Source organism: Dermacentor andersoni, chromosome 5 (genome assembly GCF_023375885.2).
Source record: "Dermacentor andersoni chromosome 5, qqDerAnde1_hic_scaffold, whole genome shotgun sequence".
NCBI lineage: Eukaryota > Metazoa > Arthropoda > Arachnida > Ixodida > Ixodidae > Dermacentor > Dermacentor andersoni.
The window spans coordinates 168,877,466-168,902,984 of record NC_092818.1 but is presented as its reverse complement, the minus strand read 5'-3'; the positions used below and the strand labels follow the sequence as shown (position 1 = coordinate 168,902,984).

Genomic DNA, 25,519 nt, shown 5'->3' with positions numbered 1-25,519 from the left:
GCCATCTTGCGGCAAACACAGATCCCCTCCTCGCAATGTACGGCGCTGCCCCGACACGTGGCGCACCACTCGCCCGCTTCTCCCCTCCGTCTCGTTTGAGCGCATTGCGGCCGTGCGGGGGCCGGTGCGAGGATGCCCCAATACCCTTGCGTTTAATAAGCTTTCCCGCTCTCTCCCCGTCCAACTTCCAGCGTGCGTCACTCGAACCCTCGTGTTTAGGCGACGAGACTCCTCTTTCTGTTGACAGGGCGATTCCTAGGTGCAGCGTCCGATGCGGGACGCCTCTGACGTGATCGCTACGCCGTAGCGCGTCTGGTGGGAAAGCGTCCCTTGCGATGTTTGTCGTGCTGCTGGCGAGGAGTCATGCGTCTGCGTGGTGCTCCCAAGCGAGATAAGAGGACGACCCCATCAGGCGTCAGCACCATGATCGCGTCCGCCTTCATGACGCGTCGTGGCCCGGCTGTCCGTGCCGATCACGTTTGCCTCGCGTAGATCGTTTTGAGTGGGCGGTGCGAACGGGGTGCGATAATGCTGTCGCGTTCCACTCTTGAGGACGAAGCTTAAGCGTCCAATTTTTTTTCAAGCGCTCTCGTTTCAAAAACCCCATGATCCTCGCTCTCTTCTGTGTGCTTTATTACGTCATAAAGCACACTCCAATACGCGGCTGCTATTGGTCGCTGCGCTTGGCTACACCGCGGCCGCCGCTAGGTGCCGCCACGAGTCCAGTGGCTAAGCGCACTGCGGCTCTCCGAGGACGGTCGCGTTTGGCTTACGTTTAGCGCGGCATAGGCACCAAATCGGAAATTTGGACTGCGCGCCACGGCGACGTCTCCGCCGTAGCCTTCGCAGTGCAAGGCATTGGAGGAGGAAGGGGAGCACAGCTGAGGCCGTGTTTGATTGCCGGTACTCCGCTTCTGCTGAACGCATTGAAGTACTTTTTTGCGGCAAAATGGTTCTGAAATAGCCTATCTTCACTTCAGCTGTCTTTCTCCACTTCGATAACAAGTGTTTCAGGGCCCCTATAAGCACATTTACGCAGCGATGACTGTACAATACCTTGTTAGCCAGAGACAGTTCAATATGATGCATCCCATTATATCAAAATATATTACACTGTAGGTAGAACAAGCAGACAAGAAACGGGGCAAGGAGCAATTTGTACTTTAATACACGGCATCGCATGGGCACTGTGCTCTGTAGAGCACCCATGTATAATGTGCGCTTGTTCATGCAAAGATAGGATCACAGCAATGTTGTGTGTCCTGAACATGACAAAATGCACATGAAATACGGTAGACATGACATTCAAAGTGCAGGCCGAGTGAGCACAAATCAAACATACCAGGAAAAGAAGGAATGTGCCCAAATGTGCTAAAAAATATTGAAAGGTTTTTTAAAATTTTTACCTAACTCTTAAAGCCATGGTGATACAGGCAAATCATTAATACTGATTTCCCTCTTTCGAAATTCAAACTTCAAATCTCCACGTGATGTATGAAAACAGTAGATATAAAAATTTCCATAGCTTCATAGCAACAGTAACAAATTCATTACCACGAGATCACGAGTATGCCTACCTTCCAACAAATGTATATTTATAGTACAAGAAACAATCATATATCAGTACATTGAAATTGTAAATCAATGACATATTCATATTATACTTAAAACACTTTGCCAACGTGGGCAAGCTAAAGTCATAAAAGAAGCAGAATGTGCCATATGTATTTCTTTCACATCACCATAATAAAGAGCTCTGCAAGTGGAGCTGCTCGGAAGTGTTTTTATATCCCTGCTTTGTAAATACACCCTGAATATTTTTTTCGCTCACACCCATGAGTTAAGCTGGCTTGTCATAACAGCATTCATGCACAATTTTGCATGATTACACTGGCAAGAATGCGCCATTCCAGGATTCACCAACAGAAACAACAGAAGCACACTATCCTGCATACATCTTGCTTGCCAAGATATACAAGCCCCAAGTTGCTGCGATATTGCTGTGATGACTGTGCCCCCGAAAACTTGCCTCAGGATATATGTATTTAAACTTCTCGTAGGGAAATGAAATCTTGTAACAATTCATGGTGGAGTGCAGTTAATTAAGGCATGCATAGAATGCAAACACACATTTAATCGTTTGCATTACAATGCATTAACTGGCAGTACAGAAAAACCTCAACCTAAATTACTGTATCTTCCAGACTATACAAGTTTAAAAGTTGAAATTTCCTGGGGTGCAGACTGACTACGGGTGCAGACTATACACAATTTTATTTCTTAAGATCGGAAGTGCACTTGAGGAAAACGAGGCCATACTGGCCCAGTAGATTTTTCCCAGGATAAATCACATAGCAAGATGAGCTCAGCAATGATCGTCGCTATCCATGACCAATGTTTCCAACTTGTACCGGCAGCTCATGCAATGTAATTGAATGCTGCTCGAGACACTTAAAGTAGCTAGTTTTCAATACTTTGATTTGGGAGTGCATGCACAAAACCTCATTGCAAAATATGCAATGCATTTATATGCAACTATACATGCTCAAGAGACAGGAACAGTCATGATGCCATCAAAAATAACTTTCACGGCATAGTCGGAGCTCAGTGTAGCTGAGCATGCGCAAGAACTAAACATTCTGAAGGCAATGAAGACACTTAAGAGCCGTTCATCAAGCCGAAATACTTGACTTGCGTTCTGGCAGCCCCAACATGAGAGATTGCGATAGCCTTTTAGAAGTGACTCCTATATTCAGTTAAATATTAAAAAGGACATGATTTTTTACTGGTTGGTAACTTTTGGCTCCCCTACCATTTACTGGTTGAAGAAAAGCTCAAAAACCTACCTTCAGAAGAAGTTGAGCCCTGTTAACTACACAGCAGCTGTGGACTATCTAACAAAATTTATTTTATGCCAAAATTAGCTCATACAGCCTATTGGGTGAAAACTATAGTCCAGAAAATACTGTATACGAATATAAAGATTTATCAGATATAACGAAGAAAATCTGAAACTTTGTTGCCCATGCTTTATTTCAATGTGTGCTCAATAGCTATTTCAGCATGGAAAGCTGCTTACAGGCCATCAAAATCAACAGAAGGCCCTTTGCTTGCTTGTTGCAGGCATCACGTACAGGTGTCTCTTTCACATAGAATTGACTGCACCATTTTTTTTTTATTGTTAGCATGTAAGCTTATATTGAGTATCAGATATAACAAACATACTTTTATGTCATATACGAGTACGCTAAAGCAAGCTCCCACTGCACACGCTATATCAGTTAAGCAGCTCCCCTGGTTCAAAACAAAGGGGTACTTGTATGCTAAGTGTGAAAAGAGTGGTTCAAATCACTGTGGACCAAAGCACTGTTTTACACTAAAACCATATGATCCACAGCATCAAAAAAGAAATTTGTTTTTCAAAGCCCCAACCTTTACTCTCTAAGGTTTCCAAGCAGAAGTTGCAATGATTCTAAGTATGCCATATGACAAGCCAACTCCATGAAGACAACAAATGCTAAGAATGCTGAGACCCCATTGTCTGGTTCAGCTGTGACAGTATCTGAACCACCACATCCTTGAGTGTTTGGGGCTTGCAGTACTCTTCGAGCCAGCTGAACACACATGCTGACAGTTCAGCAAAATTGGAAACTGATATTGACGAGTTGAACGTCTGGAACAGGGAGTCTCCAATTGCCTGGAACTGAATACAGTAAAACAGAACAGGAAATGTGAATGAGGAAGCTTGAAGCATGACAATTTCAAAGCAAAACGAAGAAAGAAGGCTAAGCAGCATCTCATTTCAACCATCAAAGTAATCTCACTTCAACTATCATAGTACAAATAGCTATTATTAAAGCAGAACAATAATTCATTTTAAGTGTGCCCATAGTACTGCCTGTGTAAATAATTTGACAAACTTGAGCGAAGTTGCAGAATCACAGCCCTATATCCCAGCGATGCTGTTCGCACAACTAATACCTCTAAAGCCCTCCACTTTCTGCATGATCCCAACAGGATAAACATGCATATGAACATGCAGTTCATTGCAGCATAAAGTTCACTCCATATCCAATCAGCTTACCAGCTGCATTATGTCTATCAACTTCATAGCTATCAGCTGCAGGCTATCAGCTGTGTTCAATAGGTGCTGCACTGCAAATTGGCAAAGTTTACCATTACTTGGAGATGCTCAGGCAGAGCAATTGCCAGTATGCCTTTGCAAGGTTAAATCCACCCCATGGCTTGCACTATCTTCCTCACTACAGGATCACTATGATAGCATGAAGAATGCTATGGTTCGAGTGCTTTTCTAAGCACTTGTGTGATCTCCAAGATGCTTTTGGTCGAGCACTTTTCTCAATACTGAAGTCATTCTTTGCAGAAATATCATTACGGCTTCACCAACCACATAGAAAGCTTTCTGCCTTTTCTCCATGCTGTTAACACTGGCTGGTGAAATGATTTTTCCTCGTGATGCTGTTGGTTTTTATCTCACTATAGTGATCTTGATGCTTTAGCGCAAGGAAGGTCTGATTGTCTTACGTGACAATTTCAAGGCAAGTCGCTGCTCAAAAAAGCGTTTCTGCAAATTCTGCAGCACTTTGTTCAATTTATCATGGCTCCACTATTACTAAACAACCTCAAGCATGTTTATCCTAGTACACAATTAACCCCTCAAAATTGCTGAAAAACACAGTTCTTCTATGTCAGGAGCTTTGAACTCCCTGCTATGAGGCATGCCACAACAGTTTAATTCTGGTATTGCATTTTGGCTCCTTCATTATGCCTACAACTTTCAGACTCTGCCGGCAAGTTCAGGAGGGTAAATACTGTAAGTTTTGGTCGCTATCCAACAAACCCAAAGGTTCACTCACAGCCCTTCTATAGACCTTTTCAATAGTATCGCCCAGGGTACCATTATGTACTTCCTGGGTTGTGGTAATTGGACGTGAAACCTCGCGCAAAAGCACTGCAGGCAGTGATGCGGGTGCCTTTGTAATCCCACGCCACAGTTCAGAGAGGTTCTTGCTCTCCCTGATGAAAATGTCTATACAGCCTCAAAATGGACTCAAGCAAGCAATTGCTGAAACTACTACCCACAATGCACCTAATCCACCTCCAGATCTGTAACTTTGCCTGCACATCACCCTTGTTACATCCAATATTGCTGCCTATATTTGGCGAACTGCAAAGCTTGAACTGAGGTTGAACAGCGCCAAAAAACAAGGACACGAGGAAAGATACCACATCGCTTGTCTGTGGTATATGTTTTCTCGTGTCCTTGTTTTGTTTTGTTTTTCGCTGTTCAACCTCAGTTCTAAATATAAACCAACTAGTCCTCATCAAGATCTTACTAATGCAAATCTTGGTTCTCCAGATAGGTGCTTATACAGCGCCTAAATATCTGTTTCACATCTCTTGTTTAAGCTTATGAATTTACATTTCAAGTGCTTCTAGTCGCAATAGCTTCACTGATAAACTCACTGCCATAGCTTGAAAGTCCATACGCACGGCAGAGCCCAGTCCTGTTCAATTCCATGTTAAATTATTCCATACAATAGCAGAAGCATGGGCAGCCAGTTGCTAATCCACAGCATATGACCAGTACGGAAGACGAGGACACAACCTTTAAGGTGCACATAGTGAGCAGATGACAGAATGGCTTATGAAACTGACCCCTCAGTCATTGTCATGCATTGACATGACACACTTCGTCACTAGTCTTTATACAAACAGAATGCATGCAGCAGCACTACGATGAACACAATGAACTATGCACTTCCGCCACTACAAACTAAAAGATATGCAAGCTTTCAATGCTACAATATTGAAGATGTCTTATAAAACACAAATAAATTTTTGTGAGTATCTTCACTCATGTTGCATCATTGATGTCAGAAGGCCAACCGAAAAACATTGAAGCTTAATTAAATGTGTGTGCAATTTTATACCATATGATTTGCACTTCCTACAGTGATATTCAGATTTTGTGTGACAAGCTGGAATGGAGAATCAGAACAAGAATATACAACAAATATTACTTCTATTAAAGCACCTAAACTCGAGGTCACAAATCTTGAGGAGAAATCAAATGCACAAGTTTGCTGCAAATGACTTTTCACTGCTGCTTTCAGAAGTGCGTCGAAGAGAGAAGTTTGCAATTTAGACACCAAGGACACTTTCATCTCTTCAAAGGACAAGACCAAGATAATGAAAATCCACACATGTAACAATTGTTATCTTAGGTTTGTGATGTTCAAAGTCCACAAATGGCCATGGTAAAAGTTAGTGAGGCTTGCATATGCCGTGCAGCTGTGCTGTGCTTGCATGATTGCCCATGCATCAAACAACACAAGAGATGCATTCAGATTTCGTACGTCAAGACACACAGCCAAGAAAATGACCACATTGTGATAAGGCCAAGACCTGCTAAAAACAATAAGATGGTCACATACTGCTGTCTCTAGAGGCACCACAAAAGGGTGCCGCCAGTTTGAGTTATATTAATAAATTTCTTTAAGCTCAGACTAAATTACACTCCAAGTTTTCTAATATCTATTTCACACTCACCTACTTTGCAAACAGTCAGTTGTGTGAATAGCAGCACTTTTAATGTTTCAAGCTCCATAAAGTTACCTAGCTGATGTAAACCGTCTAAAACCATGACAGAAGACAGTGAATGCCCCAAGCACGCAGTATATACTTCTCTACTGTAGTACCACCTGCTTTTTGTGACATGGATGAGTTTTCCCATTATTGGTGGTACTGTTGCTTCACTGCCCAGCACTATGCTGCCGCTACACAGTTCAACTTCAAGTTTATTGAAGTGTTACAAATTCTTTTCCTTTTTATTTTCTTACAAAATGTAGATATAATACAGAAGCACCAATTATCAGCACAAAATTTGAAACGAAGCAGTAATGCAAACGATACATATTATTGTCAATGTAAGCAGAGGCGTACTTATTTGCATGTTATAACAATATCCTAGAAAGGTTCAGTTGAACCAGTACCAATATGTTTCTGATGTTTCTGTCCCGCCATGTCACCGACACGCGCATACTTTCTCCACTTTCTCCATTCACATGTGCACCGTAACACAAAGTTGGCAAGCGCCCACGTGGTTCTGCTGTCTATTGTGCATTTCTTGAAGTATATTACTGCAATTAGCATTCTTTGCCTACTTCAGCTGTTTTGAGCCTATCCATGTATCAATCTAGCCTGTCACGATGGCACAGGGACCCAAAGTTGTCTACCAGCTTGGGCCAGTAGGTTTGTGCTCATGGTAACGATGCCATTGTGCTTGCTCCATCGTCGTCATTCCAACTTCACGATATGTCTCTCGTCATGCTGTTGTCGTCATGCCTTCTGCACCGACCCAGTGGCGCAAGCTGTCCAATAGCTGGGGTCACTAAGTATGTGCTTGCGGTCATTGCATGATCATCATTCAAGCTTTGTAATCTAAGCGTTGGCACGCTGTCGTGTTCACGCCACTATCGTCGCGCCATCGCTGCATGCATTTATTGTCACACAGTCGTTGGGATGTTGCCATAGTCGTTCCATCGTCGTCACTCTATTCATCATCTGACTCTTGTCATGTCGTCATCGTCGCACAGGCTTCATGATGAAGTCTTCATCGTGCCACTGTCCTCCTACACTCGTCGTCACCCCATGATACTCGTACCACTGTCGTGCCATTGTCGTCATACATTTGTTGCCATACTGTTGTTGTGATGTCGTTGCAGTTGCTCCATCGTCATCAATATAATTTCGCCATCTGATTCTCGTGATGCTGTCATCGTCACGACATTATCGTCATCATACCACCTTTGTCATTCCACTGACATCAATCCTTTGCTATTCTACAGTAATCAAGAAGTCGTCACTCAAACGTCATTATGCTGCCATTGTCATGTAACTGAAGTCATTGGGTTATCGTCAGAGAGTCAGTATCACGTACCCATTGTCATATTGTCATCATGCCAGCATGGATCTGCTATTGTCATCATTCCAGCTTTGCCATCCATTTATTGTCATGCCATCGGCCTTACACACTTGTCATCATCCCACTGTCCTCATGTTGTCCTCACGCTGTCATTATATCATCGTCATCTCATTTTTGCCATGCCGTTGTCATACTGTTGTTTCACTGACAATTTCTTTATCATTCCATTGTTGTCATCCCACCATGCTCATGGGTGACCTTGACAAGCAAGCAACATAGCAAAGTGGGACGATACTGAAGTATGTCGCACATAGCCGAAGTAATGGAATGCTCAGAATAACCACTACACATGTTAAGTGTGACTTCAGAGATATGGTGTGTCGCTACATACCTTGAATGCTAATTGCATTACCCTTGACAGTCATCATGAGACGAGTTCTGCAGTATTTTTTTTTCTCTCTGGGTTTGCTCAGTCAGGGTTTTTGTTAGCGGCTGTGAGACATGCCCCTTCATTATGCCATGCAGAGCATGGGTGCCTGCAAGTAGAAAGGGTGGTGCCCATACTTTCTACACTACTATGGCAGCGATTCTCGGTTCAAATATTCACGCTGTAGCGTAAGGACACCACTCTGAAATGTTTATGCCATCTGTCATATGTCTATAAAAGCCTCTTTTATTTCTTTTGCCATCATCATTAAGGCGCACCTCCTTTCCAGTGGTGAGGGTACTCCTTTCATTGGTGCTTTCTTCAGGATGGCTCTGCCCTCTATTATATCTCTGATCTGTTGCTTCGTTTCTTTTTCTGGTCAAGTTACAATAAATGAAAGCACTCCTTTCTTGAGCCTGGCCATGTGATCACTCTGAGACGGCTATTCGGACAGCACCTTCAACTGTTGACTGGAGCGAGGGCAGCTTGTTTTCCAAGGAGGAGGAAACTTCAGCCGCATCAGGTTATGGCCCTGACACTATGAAAAAGTACCGAGAACGATGGTTGTAACTGCAGTATTTTTCCTATCATTTCCTAGTTCAACTAAAGCTGACAACTACACGTGCCATTCTGGCTACCTATCTGAGGTTTCCCTCACTCTGGTTCCCTTCCGCTCCTTCCTTAACCTGTCTTTATATTTACGATGTGAACTGAAAATAAACGCCTATTCTTTCAGCTTGTCAGCTTGCGTCTACCTCGCCTTCATCCAGCGCAGTGTCCAACTAACAATGTAACAGTAGGGACGAGGAAAGGAAACAAAACCGTGGCAAGAACCTTCAAGCACAGGACAGCAGCTTTGATACACTATGGGGCGACGAATCGATGATGGCGCACCAGCAACTGCCCGACTTCGACAGTGAAACAAACAACTGGAAGGCGTATGTCATTAAGGCAGAGGCATACTTTGAGGCAACAGGTGTGATGGAGCCAGCAAAGAAACGGGCGCTTTTGGTGGCAGCTTTAATCACGCTAACCGTTCAAATATTAGCAGGAAGAGTAGCATCAAAGAAGCTGAACTGTTTGGAATACGAAAACGTCTTGAAAGTCTTGGATGAGTTCTTTTATCCCCAAGCACTACGAGATTACAGAAAGCTTCTGCTTTTTCAACTGCTGCCAGCTTGACGGCGAGTCTGTTCAAGAATTCATTATTGAAATTTGTCGAATTGCAGGCAACTGCAATTTTGGTACCATGCTCGACCGAATGCTACAGGATGGAATTGTGTGCTGTATAAGATCAAGCGCACTGCAGAAACAACTCTTGACAAAAAAAAGATCTGTCCTTGGAGGATGCTGAAACAATGGCACTGTCAGCTGAAGTTGCAGATAATGATGCCAATAAAATGGCCGCAGACACGTCAGCGGTGCTTCAAATTAAGGCGCAGTCAACCACAACGAAATAGTTATTGGCCGAATGTGGGCGTTGTGGCAGCGTAAAAGAGAACAGAAATGCCTGCCGTAGGAGTAATGCTCGTTATCATCGCGGCCGACGTGGTCACCTAGCATGAAAACGCCGGAGCGAAGAAAGTGCAAGGTCTTGAACTCGAGAAGAGGCCCAGGGAATATGTGGCTGAGTAATGGCTGTTAAGGAAGGGGAGACAGATGAACACGTAGAGGACAGCCTGCACGTTTGGACGCTAAAATCGACATGGGAGGTAACTGCGAAGCCTCCAATGTGATGAACCTTTATATGGGGAGGTGTTGACGTACCAATGCTTATCGATACGGGTTCCCCGGTTTGCGTCGTGTCCCGACAGCTATTTGAGCAGCACAAGAACACTTGGCCTCCGCTGCGGCCTTCCCATACGAAGCTGTCATGCTGCCTGGGAAAATGGCCAGTTTTTGGAGAGTTCCTGCTGGCGGTGTCATACGACAGTGTAACTGTAGAATGCCCATTGGTGGTGCTGGATTGCCCCGGTCCGTGTTTATATGGCCGAGACCTAATTCCCATTCTGAGCAACGCAGGTTTCCCAGTCCTCAGCCTCCCAGCCAAGCCGCTGACTGCACAGCCATCTGCCATCACACAGGGCACTGCTGACGTGTTTGCTGAGTTTCCAGATGCCTTCAGCTTGGATCTAGGCCTCATCAAAGGACCCGTGGCACACCTAGAGCTGAAGGAGGGAGCAACACCTAAGTTCTGTAAGGCCCAATGTATTCCTTTCGTTCTATGCGACAAGGTATCTGAAGAGCTGGATAGGCTCGTGGCACTAGGCGCCTTGTCACCAGTGCCGCACTCAGAGTGGTCCACACCCATTGTACCCGTGCTTAAGAAGGACGACACCGTTAGGATTTGTGGCGACCTTATAGTCACTTTGAATTCGGCATGTGAGCTGGAACAGTATCCGTTGCCAGTAATCAGTGACATGCTTGTGTCCATAAGCGGCAGAAAACATTTCAGTGCACTGGATTTACGTGATGCATATAACCAAATTCCTTTCGATGAGGAATCGCACCAGATATTTGTTATTAATACACATAAAGGTATTTTCTCCTTCAACAGATTACCTTTCGGTATTGCATCTGCACCAGCCATTTTTTAACGAAGGATGGAAACAGTTCTAGAAGGCTTATCAGGCACACAAGCTTATATGGGCGATGTCTTGGTGTCTGAAAGAGCCAGAGGCGATGACGTGCTAAAAGCCGTTCTGCAGCGTTTCTGCGAGAGTGGTGTCAAACTGCACCTCGACAAATGGAAATTTTGGCAAGCATCCGTTACATATCTTGGCCATCGAATCGATCAGCAAGGCTTGCACCCGATAGAAAAGAATATAGAAGCAATCGCAGAAGCCCCTAGCCCGAAAAATGTAACTGAGCTTCGTTCCTTTCTTGGCATGATCAATTTCTACTCAAAATTTTTGCCGAACATATCACCTCTGCTCGCTCTATTGTATTGGCTTCTGGAAAAGAACAGACGGTTTTGGGGAGACGAACAACAAGCGGCGTACGATTAAGCAAAACGGTGTTTGCTGCAAGCAGGGGAGCAATTCATTTCGACCCCTCACAACTGTTTAAACTAGAGTGCGACGCATCGCAAGAAGGTATCGGCACAGTGCTGTTTCACACAAAAGGGAACGTCAACAAGCCGATCGAGTTTCATTCGAGAACATTGTCAAAAGCAGAAAAATTACTCGCAAGTTGAACGTGAAGCATTAGCCCTCGTATTTGGAGTAATGAAGTTTTGAGATTATCTTCTAGGCCGAGAAGACATCCTGGTCACAGATCACCAGCCGCTTCAGAGCCTGCTGGGATCGGATCGGCCCACTCTGCCTCTTGCTGCTGCTCGCATACAGCGCTGGGCACTGTTTTTGGAATGATTCTGCCACAAGCAACAGTATTCACCAGGCAGGCAGCTCCTGAACTCCGACGTGCTTAGGTTGCCAAAAGAAACTACGCAGCCAACCACAGAAGGGGAGCCAGCTGACTACGTTTTAGCACTTGCATGTGCCCAGGAGAGGGCGATCTCGGCAGAACTGCATGCTCTAACCGCAGGCGACCCAGTACTTTCAAAGGTAGTGCAGTCAGTACACAAGAGACAGGTGGCCTCCAAGTGCTAAAGCACTAGAACGAAGCCTACTGCCCTTTTATGACCGCAAACTGGAACTGTCGTTGGCCCACTGTTTGCTATACTTGAGTCGCAGAGTTGTCATTCGAGTCAATGTGCGACATAGAATGCTGCACATGTTGCACGAGACACATCAAGGGTTATCGGCAATGAAATCAATCGCTCGGTCAGCTTTCTGGTGGCCAGGAATGGACCGCGACATAGAACAACTGTCAGCGGGCTGCACAAGTTGCATCCGAAGTCGACCAACATGGGTATGTGCTCCGCCAGTTAACTGGCCGATCTGCCAGGAAAACTGGTTGAGAGTACATATAGATTTCATGGGGAAAATTAAAGGAAGCATGATCCTTGTTCTCGTAGATGCTCAGAGCAAATGGATTGAGGCCGTACCAATGAAGCAGGCGACCACGCCTTCGACTCTCACTTGCCTGCGCAGCTTCGGCATTCCTCGCACCATTGTTTCAGATAATGGAACACAGTTCACTAGCCATGAATTTGCCGATTTTGCAAACAAAAACAACATAACCCACCCGCGCATGGCTGTGTTCCATCCCCAGTCGAATGGCCTAGCACAGAGAGCTGTTTGAACCATTAAAGATGGTCTGAAGAATACGAGCCAGGGCAGAGTTGAAGATTGTTTTTGCAGACTACTTTTCAACTACCGGAGAACACCCCTTGCCTTAGGCAGATCTCCTTCTGAACTTCTTCTTGGCTACCAAATCTGGTCTCGTCTCGACATGTTCTCCTCCTCTAGTTGCAGGAAGATCGGGAACATTGGACTGGACCCTGGCGCCGGATACAAATGTTTACGTCCGTAATTTCTGTAAAGGTGAAAAGTGGAAGACGGGAACAGTAAAGTCCGCAAGTGGAGCGAGGATGGTGACAGTAGAAATGCCTGAGGGCCTCGTTTGGCAACACGTTGATCAAGTTCACACAAGGAAACACCCAACAGCTGCCGAAGGCTACAGGGAAAGTGAAAGCTCATCTATCCCAAGAACTCCACAAGCAACTCCTGGAGCAGGGCCAAAGGCAACAGCAGAAACCCATGAAACGTCACTACCCCTGCGTCAGTTATCACCCCAACCCCAGGATGCACCACAGCAGAGAAACGGTGAACCTACAGTGACCACGGAACTCCGACGCTCAACACGAGAGTGGAGACCTGTGCAGCATCTACAATATTATTGATGGAGAAATGTTGTAACTGCAGTATTCTTCCTATAATTTCTTGGCTCAACTGAAGCCGACAACTACACATGCCGTTCTGGCTGCCTATCTGATGTTTCCCTCACTTTGGTTCCGTTTTCCTGCTTTCTTAACCTGTCTTTATATTTTATGACGTGAAATGAAAATAAATGCCCTTTCCTCCAGCTTGTCAGCTTGCGTCTACCTCGCCTTTGTCCAGTGTAGTGTCTGACTAACAATGTAACATATGGCGTTTTTTAAATCTGCTTCATGTTTTACTCCTTTTGACAGATAGCAATATGAGGATTATACTGTACCAAGAGAGAATTAGTTATTATCCATGTTATCTTTCCCCTCTGCATAAGCAAAAATAAATCCCTGTTTGTTTTATAGCATCAGACAAAAAAAAATGCTGTGGGTACATCAGCTCTGCAAAAACCTGACGCTGAAAGGGTTAAAACTTGTTCTGTGTGTCTAAAACAGATGGAGGTGTTGTCATGCTCAGAGTCTATGAGAAAAAATAAAAAGATGTGAGAGAGGTTGCAGTGGGGAGCTAATGTGGACAAATGAGATAGAATGGTGAAAATAAGAAGCTAAGTTATAGTGCAAGGCATTACACAAGAACCCATTTAGGATAACTTGGGTTTAGCTCAGTTCAACGATAAGCTGAATTGTCCAGACAATTAACTTCCCCTGATTCGGTGCACTTAACCCTTAACATTTATGCCTTCAGGTAGCATGTGTAGGTGTATTGACCAGTCGCCTTCACGCAAAAAGATCACGTTCTCGTGATGCCTGTGGCAAAAAGGACGTTCCATGTTCGCCACCAACGTCTGTGAGTGGTGGCACTGGCTAACACTCCCAGGATTCTATTAGGAAACGTAAATACTTAAGAAAGGGGATGGGGAAACGGCGCTGCAGTAGTTCAATTGGTAGAGCATCGCACGCGAAATGCGAAGGTTGTGGGTTCGGTCCCCACCTGCGGCAAGTTGTTTTTTCATACACTTTCATTTCCATTAATTTATCGTTTCTTTATTTCATTTATTAAGCACAAGTAATTTCCCCTATGTTGTCCTTGGTGTCAGTGTTTGTTGGCTTCTTATGATATGACTAATAAAAAAATCGGGCCCCTCTGTTAATCCCCTTCCTTCTCGCTTATAATGCCCAATGCATCATATACAGTTAAATTTCAGTTTATAACTAATTTCGATATAGTGAAATTCTAGATATAACTGTATTTACATGTTTTATGCTCCTTGTCCATAGAACACCATGTATTTTTAACTTAAATATAAGTAAGTGTGCCATACACAACTTCAATATGAAGAGATATTACTGCCACCGCTGAGGAATACCGAGGCCATTATTTAGAACTGCCGCAGGTGAAGATGGCCAAATGGTTGAATTACATGTGGTTCCTTGTGAATGCGCCTCTGAAATTGCACGCCGCATGACAGAAGAATGGTATTGGGCCTATAAAGAATTTAAAAATAATAATGTCCCACTGCGTGTGAAGTTAGCGTTAAAGTTAATGTCTTCGCTGGTGGTGGCGAATTCAGCTGGGAATGGCCTCCCAAATCTTATGGCACGTGCCGCCTGTTTACCGAGGTCATAACTGGAGAATGCGGTGCCAGCACAGCATATTATACATTCGTATTGATGAATTTTATGCTCTGTATAGTTATGTGTTCTGAGCGTGGACAGCATGAGCACTCGATTCGGTGTTTTTTTTGTGACCAATTATCCCTGCCTCGTGTGGCAACAACAGTGTGGCAATAACACAAGTAACGGTGCTAGTACTAAATGCCCCTCTCACTGTCATGTTCCGTTTTAAAGTCCAAGTGCGATAAGATGCTAGCGGTCCATGTGCATGGTACGTTGTGGGTGCAAGGGAAAGCATGTGTGAGTGAGCTGATAAGGATTGTGCCTTGATGAGCACTGCCTTCCTGTACTTGCAAGAAAAGGGGGGGAGGGGGAGGCATAAGGGGAGGATGCTACAAAAAAACAACGGACTTTCCATGACCGACAGGTGGTTTTGACATTGGTTGGACTGTGCGGAGAGCAACTCGCTGATAGCATCATTCCACTACGGGCGACACTATCAGCAGCAATGGCAGAGTGAGTACAAAAACTTCGCAGGCTGAGAGGGTCTTGAATAGATGAAATATGAAACTGCAGTTTCGATTGCAGACCCAAATTCAACAAATTAATTTTTCTCATTGAAATTCCTTCTCTCCTATTGCCTGATAATTTGGAAATTCGTGAGGCTGGTTCTGTGTAAAAAAAATCTGTTGGTAACTGTACCCTAATTGCATAAAAGGTCAAATTACAATACAGGAAAATTCCGACATAATGAAGTAAAGTGCCAATTTTACCGACTTTGTTTTATGGAGGTTTATGTGTAGTCTGCTACACCGATCTTTATACCTATAGTTCTGACTCAACATGGAAACTTAATGCATACTCTATAGTTGCATTTTTTATACGCTGGAGCATGTTCTCCCCTCAGTTGTGGACAGTTCAGCAAACCAAACACTAATTAATTACGGGGTAGGCTACATTTTCGATAAGATGAAAATACTTCTGAGGTATTGTATTGATTGCACAGAAGTGTAGCGTAAAAGAAAATCGAGCTTAATTTAGGCAACACAAAGCCCTTACAATAAATATCGAAGTGGAGAGCCTACTCTTCAAAGTTAAAAGTCAGACTATATTAAAAAGCCATGAAACAGGTTAATTGCATAATGTTCTTACATACCACTTGAAACTTGACTTCATCACTGATATGATTGTTGTTTTGACCGGGTTGACTTTGGTGAACTTTGACGATTTGCTCATAGTTACTGTGGATGGAAAAAAAAGAAGATTTAACTTAAACATTCCCAATGGTAAAACTCCAGCAACACTTTTCACAGTGACAATCCTAAATGAGAATCTTACACTTTCATAATCTGCAGAGCAACAACTTCTTTCCTTAGTGCTGTAAGTTCTTCTTCGTGCTTTTTTTTCTGTTGTAGCAGAAACGTGATGTAATCTATGGCTGCAGAAAAAGAAAAGTACAACTGTGTGAGAAAAGATTCGTGAATATGACACATCTGCACAGAGGTGCTGCCTTAGCCATCAATATGGAGGGTGAACTTTAGCCTAAGAAGACACCAATGTAATAGCATTAAACATACACTAGAGGCAAGTATGGAGGCAAGCTAAGGAAATTAATGTTTAAGGTAATGACAGAATCACTTTTACCCTACTATTATCCCTCACCCTACTATTTTCTGATTTCAAAACACAGTCAAATTAAGAATGCAGGCCGAATGAACGGAGGCCAACTGCACCGACCGAGCAACTACAGTTCAATAAGGACCTATGGTCACTTACATTTCTGAAGCACTGTCGCCTTGCTCATCTTGAATGAGTTTGTGCTGTCTTGTTGGCATGTAGGCACGAGCATCTGTAGGTCATCGTAACCCTTTTTGATGGCATCCCTACGTTTCTGCTCAGCCTGTGTGTGGGCTTCCCTTCTGCGTTCCTTGTAGCTAATGGTGGACTTGTGGTCACTGTCCTCGTCATCTGCACAGACGGGAGACCTTACATGATCAGCTGCCATTAAACTTGCACTGCGTCACCAAAACAGATTCTACTGGAAAAAAATGTCATCTCATGAAGCTGTACAGTGTAAGGGAAGCTGTAGTTTTTAAAGTGCAGCAGAGTATTATTAGATGAATATTAAGAAATTTGCAGGTACTGGGCTGGTTCGGTTGATACACGACAGGGCTAATTTGTTAGGAGAGCTCTTGTAAGGGCATTTGTCTAACAGAAAACTTAAAGGGGGGATAATGAGAATGACATAATAACCTGCTGTGATGACGTGCTCACTCCCTATGCAACCAAAAAGGTGGCACTACTTGTGTCCCAAGGATGTTTCGACATAAACATAGAATACACTTGTTCAGACAAAATGCACTCATGGCCGACGAAGAGGTGGAGAGCAAGAGAGAAGCACAAGCTGGCCAGTACACCACTACCAAGTGACGCTGCCAAGCTGAGAACAGGCTGTGCTAGACGCTAATGTTTTGAGAAGTGATACTAATAATTGTATTTTGACATTGTCACATAGAAATTAAAATACTTGTTTGTTTGAATACATGATTGCGTTTCTTCAGTCTACCATTTTCCGTGCTACCCTTAGTGGCATTTTTCATTCACATTGTAAGCTGTCTGCCTAAGGCCTGGCACCTGCTATCAAACAATATTGCACTTCTTTTCAGCTGTGTCAGCAATATAAACTTTGTTGAAGAAAGAGTCGTATCACATAAAAATTAAAATACTTGTTAGTTTGAATACATGATTGTGTTTATTCAGTCTACCATTTTCCATGCTACCCTCAGTGGCATTTTTCATTCACATTGTAAGCTGTCTGCCTAAGGCCTGGCACCTGCTATCAAACAATATTGCACTTCTTTTTAGCTGTGTCAGCAATATAAACTTTGTTGAAGAAAGAGTCATATCACGTGGTAAAAAAGGGACATAAGTTGGCAGAAATTACTTTCAAGAATACACCACTTCTGTTTCAACAATACCTTCTTTATATAATGCAACATTTATGGCTTCTTTGCACCCTCTGGTTGAGTGAGGCATATTACACTTTGTTTAACAATGGCCCTGTAAATTTTTCAAGCTTTGTTTCTCATCTCTGCATACAGTCCTAAAATATTATTTTGTGAGTAGCATTCAAGTCTTTCTAGCTCGCTTAGGCTTTGTTACGTCTCAACATGGCTGGAGGCGTTAATTAGACGTTTGCCATAGGCAACCCCCACCCATTCATCAGCGCCTGCCAAGAAGTCAACACAGCATTGACACCGACTGCTGACGGGTCCACAAAAGGCACCCACCCCCACCACTACCTGACAGCCCAAACTAATGATGAAAAGGCCGAACGTCAAATGCTACTGAAGCCTGGCGCCAAACATGGATTCCAAGGTCGCTATCCTATCCCCTATTCTATGCTTCGGTTGAGTAGAGGCTTTGGAGGTGTGGGTGCTGCAGAGCGTTGCAATAGCATGGGCGTGGTATCGCAACTGATTCAACAATTGTGATTGGCTGCGACACAGTAATCAGATTCCCTAGTGGAGACTTTTCGTGCAGTGGGGCCGACGTGTTCTGATGTGAACTCAGTCGTTTAACTTGCTCCTGCATGGAGTGGGCTTCCATAACTGGAGCAGGGTAATTCGTGTCAGATAAACCCTTTTTCCTTCTTTCCTACTACTGGACGTATTCTTCGATGGGCTTGGTGGAACTTAATGCCACCTCGAGCCACAACAGCCTGTACAGCCAATGGACAAAACTGGGAATGGAGGCACTGGCTGCCATCTATGTATTTCAGTGTGTGATACATATTACGAAGCGAGACAGATGCTCCATTTCTTTGAACAGCACAGGGTACGTATATGACAGCATCACCAGCTGTATACCACATCACCATTCAAAGGCTTCCATTTATCCTATGGCTACATATAGCAAATTCTGCTGCCAATGTGAACCTCTGATTCTGGATTTCCAGCTCAAGGGGAGATCCAGATTTTTTCCTGAAGGAAGAGTACGTGAGCAGGGAATGATGATGACGGGATCTTAGATCAGCAAAAATGCACATGCAATTCTTATGGCCTTTGTTGAACATTTTAAATTAAAGAAAAGTCGTTGATCATTGTTCATTCAGCATAAACAAGCAAGTACTGCTACAAACCATTTCAGTAATTGTCAGTATCCAACAATATAGCTGTATACACTCTTTAGTCATAATATTCTATTCAGTACACAGTTCAGTATTGCATCAGCACCCACTGCGGTGGCTCTAGCTATAAAGCTCTGCTGAACACGAGGGTTGTGGACTTTATTCACGGCTCCTATGGAGGTGGAATGAAAAAAATGCTCATCTACTGTGCTTTAGGTGTATGGTAAAGAATCCCATGTGGCGAAAATTAATCCGGAGCCTTTCCACTACAGCATTCCTCATAGATCACTGTGCAGCTTCAAGACTCTGAACCCCACAACTTAACCCTTCCTCTACCATCGATGAGTACTGCCATAACTGAAATTTGTACCAATATAGCCAATGACGAGGACAGTTGCCATGAAGCCACGCTTCTGGAAATTTCTGGGAAATTTGGTGCACTTTTTCTCATCTCATGTAGTATAAAAAGTGTCAACTAGTACTGTATCAGTGATTGATTCCCCGAAATTTTTTGTATTTTAACGTCACGAAAGATCTCTTCGGTGTTATCCAAGGAATCTAAAAAACTGCAACTACATAGCAGGAAACTTGCGATTGGAGGAAGTTTTGGCAATTTCGCTAGCTACTATAAGTGAATGCACTCCATGGTGTCAAATTTACTAGATTTTCTGCCTAAATTATGTCTTTGGCTACACTGATAAAGTATATGTGGGCACATTAGATGTTAGTATTAGCACTGTGCAGCACTTTCTGTGGACACTGTATGAATCAACGTTACTAGACCAGCTTCAGTTTTAAAACTCGGCGCCGTTGCGCGGAACCGCCACCCGCCTGTGCCTTCGTGGCGCTGCAGTCGCGCCCGGCTTCACTTCCTCACTAGCCGACTACGCGGGCGGGCCAGACTAAGCACGCGGTGCAGCGTTGGTGTATTCTGTGGTTCGTTGTTGACAGCGAATTTCAGCAAGTATGTCATCCGTGGAACTGTAGCCTTCGCCGAGTTTCTTAAGAATATCAGCAGGCGATGCCAACGTGCTGCGTACCTGGCTGCATAGGCCGCTATCGGAACGATGTTGACAGTTCGGCGCACCACTTTTTCTGTGCTCCCAGCAATGCGACGCTTCGCTCGGCGTGAAACAGAGCGATTCCTCGTGCCGACCGGGAACTTTCTGCGAAATCCACGGCACGCGCTCGTGCCACTGCTCCCGCGTTCGTCGTCATCTTCCACAGCTGGCTGCGTGGTTGTTCATCTTTCCGGCGTAGAATTTCACTTCACTTCTGTCGTCGTAATGGGGAGGCCGCGTTTACGGGCATTGCTTAAGGGAGTATGAGCCAGTCATGGTCTTACATAACGGAAAGATTTAATTTTGAAGAATCACCAGTGGCAAATCGCAGGCAAAGGCTGCTCACCACGCCACCGAGCAAACTCGAGACATCGAACCAAAGCGACAACTGCGGACTGCGGGCATACCGTCAGTGACGTCGTTCTCTCCGTCGCAGCCGATTGTGTGTGTAAGCTCATAACTGAGAAATACTTTAATGAACCCTCGGGATTAACCCAGTGATAAACACAGGGGCCGCACGTTTCAGCTTTGCTGATTAAGCATCTTCACGGAATGAAAAATCCGACTTCATTCTTTTCTTTTTTTTTGGCAGATATTCAGGCTCGTGAGCCTAAACTGCGCAAAATGTTAAGACGACAGGAATTAAGAAGCACACGACATTTAGAAACACAGCTTCTGCGCTTCGCTGTATGCTTTTCTTCCTTTAGTGCAGTTGACCCTTCTTTCAGTATTAACGAATTGGCGCGATAAATCTTATTGCTGTAGGTGGATACCGCTTTCTCGTGGTATCACTAATTTGGACAAGGGAGAATGCCAGCGAGCGTGAAACACGGGCAAACTGCCCGTCCGCACAAGCTCAAGGCTGTGACGAGGCGTCTGCAGTGGAGCCCGATGGAACAGCGTTGCCACCTGGCGGCTGTCACAGAAGTGGCGACAGCGGCTGTAAGCGCGCGGGCGGGGAGTTTTACAACTGAAGCTAGTCTAGTAATGTTGGTATGAGCAAAGTGTCGTGGTCACTGAAATATAGTCAAAATTAAAAAAAAAACAGTTTTATTTGTAGATGGCAAGGCAGGAGAAAGGTGTGGTGTTGCTTCCACCATGGGTGACGAACAGATTAGTGGGGAGGGGCTGTCGGTGTTGCGGCTTAGGGTGGTGTTAGGGAAAGGAATTCACCAAGTCTATCGAATGCTACGTCAGGGTTGTAGAAAATTAAGAAAAAAGGGTTTATTAGCTTAGTCACACTGCTCCAGTTACGGAAGCACGCTCCAGTGTGGAGCATGTCAAACGTCCGAGTTCATATCAGGACCCTCTGTTACTTGCTCAAAAAGTCTCTGCTTTTAGTACCATCTTCTTCCCTAGGTGCGTCGACTACAGAATCTGAAGACTGTCCAGCAGCCAATCACAATCATCGACTCCGTTGCGATACCACGCCCATGCTCGCAACACTCCGCAGTAATCCTGCCTCCGAAGCCTGATGGTTTGGAATATGTGACAAGAAAGCAACTTGCAATTGCAAGGTCGCCGTCATTGTTTCCCCCTTGTCTTCCAAGTACTGGTAGGGTGATGGCCTTTCGTGGGACCCATCAAGAGTCAGTGTCCACGCTGTGCTCACTTCTGGATAGGCATTGATGGATTGGTGGTGATTTGTCTCATGGCAAACGTCTAATTAACTCAGTCTCCCAGGCGGCTGTTGCTGTTTCCCCCTTATCTTCCTTAGCTCAAGCTGCCAGGTACTGGTGGGGTGATGGCCTTTCATGGAACCCGTGCTGCATTGACTACTGGATAGGCGCTGATGGATTGGTGGTGGTTTACCTTGTGGCAAATGTCTAATTAACTGCGACTCCCAGGTGGCCATTGTTGTTTTCCCCTTTTCTTCCTTAGCTCGGGCTGCTGGTAACAATGGGGTGATTGCCTTTTGTGGGACTCCTTGAGAGTTGGTGGCCATGCCGCGTTGACCTCAGGATAGGCGCTGATGGATGGGCGGGTGTTTGCCTTGTGGCAAACATCCAAGTAACGCCTTTGTGGTGTTGAGACAGAACACAGGATATGCATGCAACTCCGCAAGTGTTACAAAACATGACTGCTTATATTAAGGGCAATGTAACAGTGCCTTCTGTCGCGAAAACTTAAAGGCCCCCTCCAACATCTTTTAAGAAGGGATGCAAGGCTAAAAAATTAGCTTTTGAACTGTTGTGCAGTTATATATAACAATTTGTAGGTTTAAGTACGTTTTTAATACATATTCTAAATTTCATTCATAGAGATCAAATAGAAAAGAAGTTATGGCTGTCACATGGAATGAATGAGGAATGTCACCTTAGGAAAACTATCATTTCAGAATTTAAGAAGATGCACTGATTATTTCTGTTAGATACCTTCTAGGGCGGTGACAGTCCAGGATCAGACCAGTCGCATTTTGCATTACATTTCTGTAACAATGTCATCACTTTAAGGATAAATTCAATTATTCTCGTGGTCATTATATGTTGGATATGGATCAATTTGTAATTTGAATAAAAATTTAGAATAAAATGTGCCTCACCTTGGTCCTGACAAAATTTCAGCCCAGAAACTACGTTGAAAGTAGGTTATGGTGTAGCAGTTTGGAAATTAGTTTTCCTAAAGGTTTTCTTTGGTCAAAAGAATGCAAACTGATAAGAAAAAGGCTCAAACATTTCAGGGCAGGCTATTTTAAGACCAAAAATAATTCACCAACGTGCCCAGCTCCATAGGTAGGACCCTCCGCTTCAATTAGAACCAGTGCTGCTGCAACTACTTCAAGTCATCATCACATTTTGTGACTTTAGAGCAGTTCAGCACACTTGTCTGCGATCACATGCAAGAGCCCCACAGCCATAATTATGCTAGTCATATTAGTTTTTATTTTTTGGTCCACTGTACTTTTGATATAAGGCCTACCACAATTAAAACGCATGAAAATCAAACTTTTTATGCAAAGCATTCCTTCCGTATTCCGTTTCTTGCCCACCCTCGAATACAGTTTTCATGGGCGCTCTCAAAGGCGAGCTTGCGCCAACGTCAAGAGAGAATTCATTTTTCTTCTTTCCTAGGCACATATTGCAACCAAACTTCGTGATAAGCTTCTTTACATGTCTAGAAATCTAAAAGACAAAAAATTAGAAAATGCGTATTTCTGACAAAAATTGCAGTTTTAGTCCAGCTTTGTTCCTTAAGAAAAGTGAGATGTACCTCACCACGATCAGAGCAAGCCGAGCATTGGCAATGCTGCTGGACAGAGGCGCGTCTTCTTACTGGTATTAAAGGACGTTTCCTTGTGAATGTATTCCAACCAAAGTTATCTTAATATGTATAACACGAACAGTTATCGCCAATCAAATACTGCAAATGCCATGTTTACATAGCATACCCCTCCTTTTACCATCTCAGTGCCACTTCCATGGCCACATAGAACAGTTCCCACTCTGCTCCACCAATCAACACAAACATTTGTACCGAAATGAGCTCAAGACTGTGCCACAGCTCCCGTCAGACTGTCCAATCTTGTAGGTGACTGTATTGGCTCAATGATATCATCCTTCGCTACCAGAGACCATCCGTGCCCCATTGATGAAGAGACTTGTACAATTTTCCTTCTGGCAGAGACACTTTGTTTCAGAAAATCCACCCAGTAGCCACTCTGTAAGCTCCTGTGTAAGACTAAAGAAAAGGAAATGGTGGGTGGTTTTTAAAGGTGAAGGGCAGACAGCTCTTTTAAACAAAATATTTGGGCTTCGAAACTGTATACACTGGAACATTCCAACTTATAGACTGATGACGGTATTGTGTAGCAACTTAGCACATTTTATAATGTTAGAAAATTGTCTCGGGTCATAATCGTCTTCAAGCCAATAACATGGACAGAACAGCTAAATGTATACAGCCGACAAAAAATAGTGCACGGATGGTAGTTAGGTAAACTCATACTTATATGTTTCAATCAATTTCAAATAAAAAAGTTGACCTCAAATTCCCGAAGTCGCTGACTACCTTTCTGTGGCAATTGACTTTTTATTTTCTGTATCGGCACAATATGTATGTACTCCCTTAAGGAAATTAATGAAATGTTATATCAAGCTGTACTCATTATCATACAAGCTCAGGACACCAATTTGCAAAATGCAAGTATGCAAAATAACCAACCCATATATAACAGAACAATGTATACAGCATAGTACATGCACAGGCTGGTTAAAGTGCTGGCAAAATCCATTGGCAATCTAACTGTGTCGCTCGAGACAGGCAGTTCAACTACACTGCAGCAGAAAAGAAGTTGCCACTAGCTGACGTTAATACTGGAACTACCTATCTTCTAGAATGTGACCAAATGTTGCTTACAAATTCAGTGAACTGGTGAAAAGATATGGCTTCACTTTCTAGAAGCGCCATATGTTCATGAATCTAAACTGTAACACCTATGAAAATTACTTCGGCAGACGTTTAGAAATAAAAAGAAGAGGCGAACGAAGGCCGCAGCGTCGTGAAGTGAAAGACCAGTTATCGCACCAAACGCTTACTAAGCAGCCCGCCATTTCTCTGGAAAGGAAAATTCTTAAAACAACGAATCGTCTTTGTTAGCCACTTAATTCTTTATTTATTGTTATTATTATTTTAATAAAGCTCGAAAACAGTAATTGTTCGACTTTACTGCAGATCTTGCAACGAAAAATGTTTTCGCATTCTGGAACAGCACCTAACCTGTGTTGTGGGCCGAAGACGACGTCAGGATATTGTCTATGGACCCCGTCGATGACGTCCGCGAGAAGCAAAACTTGTCCGGTAATGTTGGACTCGAGAGGCCCGCCTTTGGGTCCCAATCTGAAAGAGAACACATACATGAGAACACCTTTGCAGAGGGTGGGACAGCATAGGAATGTAGCATACAGCAGAAAACGAAAATACGAGTGGTCAACTTACCGGAATCGTGTTTCGAGTCGTTGCTCATGGCTTCAGCCATTTCTGGTGAGCATCCCCGGTTTTCTGAAAAGAGGACGTTCCGTTATGATTGCTATGCCGCAACTTATGCAACCACGCTTACGACGATGAGTGGCATTTTCGTTTAAAACAGGAGACATACGCAAGCTTTTTCAATGGTGCGGCACTGTTATGCAAACTAAAGCTCGATCACGCAGACAGTGAAGGCGCAACAAGTCAATAGACGCAATAAAATGCATGCATTATACGTTATCACACGAGGTAAACACCTGTAAACAGCCACATAGCTGCGGTGCCGCGCCGGCACTTTCTATTTAAACCGTGCTTGCGAAGCGAGTGCCAGCGGACATTACACTTGCCAATCCAAAGAAGGAAGGTAGCCGAGTCTTGGCAGTTACCGCTCGAGGGAAAGAACTCTCGCAGAGCTGCATACATCAACAAACATCGCACTCGAAGCCATCCTTACTACGCCATATCTAGAACACGTTTCGTGGTAGACGCATGTAGACGCAAGTTCCATAACATCATCTAGATTAGGGGAGTACACATACACATATCCTTCCACGCCTTCAAGTATTAGTATGATAGACAGCGC

General features: G+C 44.0%; 1 protein-coding gene across 5 annotated transcripts; it reads right to left on the bottom strand.

Moving 5' to 3' along the window:
* Positions 1 to 1,145: 1,145 nt before the first annotated feature.
* Positions 1,146 to 25,437, bottom strand: bigmax (helix-loop-helix-leucine zipper transcription factor bigmax). Of its 5 annotated transcripts, none has more exons than XM_055071294.2 (7): positions 25,284 to 25,436; positions 24,907 to 24,969; positions 24,688 to 24,807; positions 16,558 to 16,749; positions 16,120 to 16,219; positions 15,938 to 16,022; positions 1,146 to 3,703 (listed from the first exon to the last, which is right to left on the bottom strand). In XM_055071294.2, exons 1-7 carry the CDS (start codon positions 25,357 to 25,359, stop codon positions 3,518 to 3,520), a joined length of 822 nt encoding a protein of 273 aa, XP_054927269.1. In that variant the 5' UTR covers positions 25,360 to 25,436; the 3' UTR covers positions 1,146 to 3,517. The 5 variants fall into 5 exon arrangements, with proteins under 5 accessions (XP_054927269.1, XP_050035169.1, XP_050035170.1 ...); XM_050179212.2 differs by having other exon boundaries at positions 25,323 to 25,431; XM_050179213.2 differs by having other exon boundaries at positions 25,278 to 25,366.
* Positions 25,438 to 25,519: the final 82 nt, after the last annotated feature.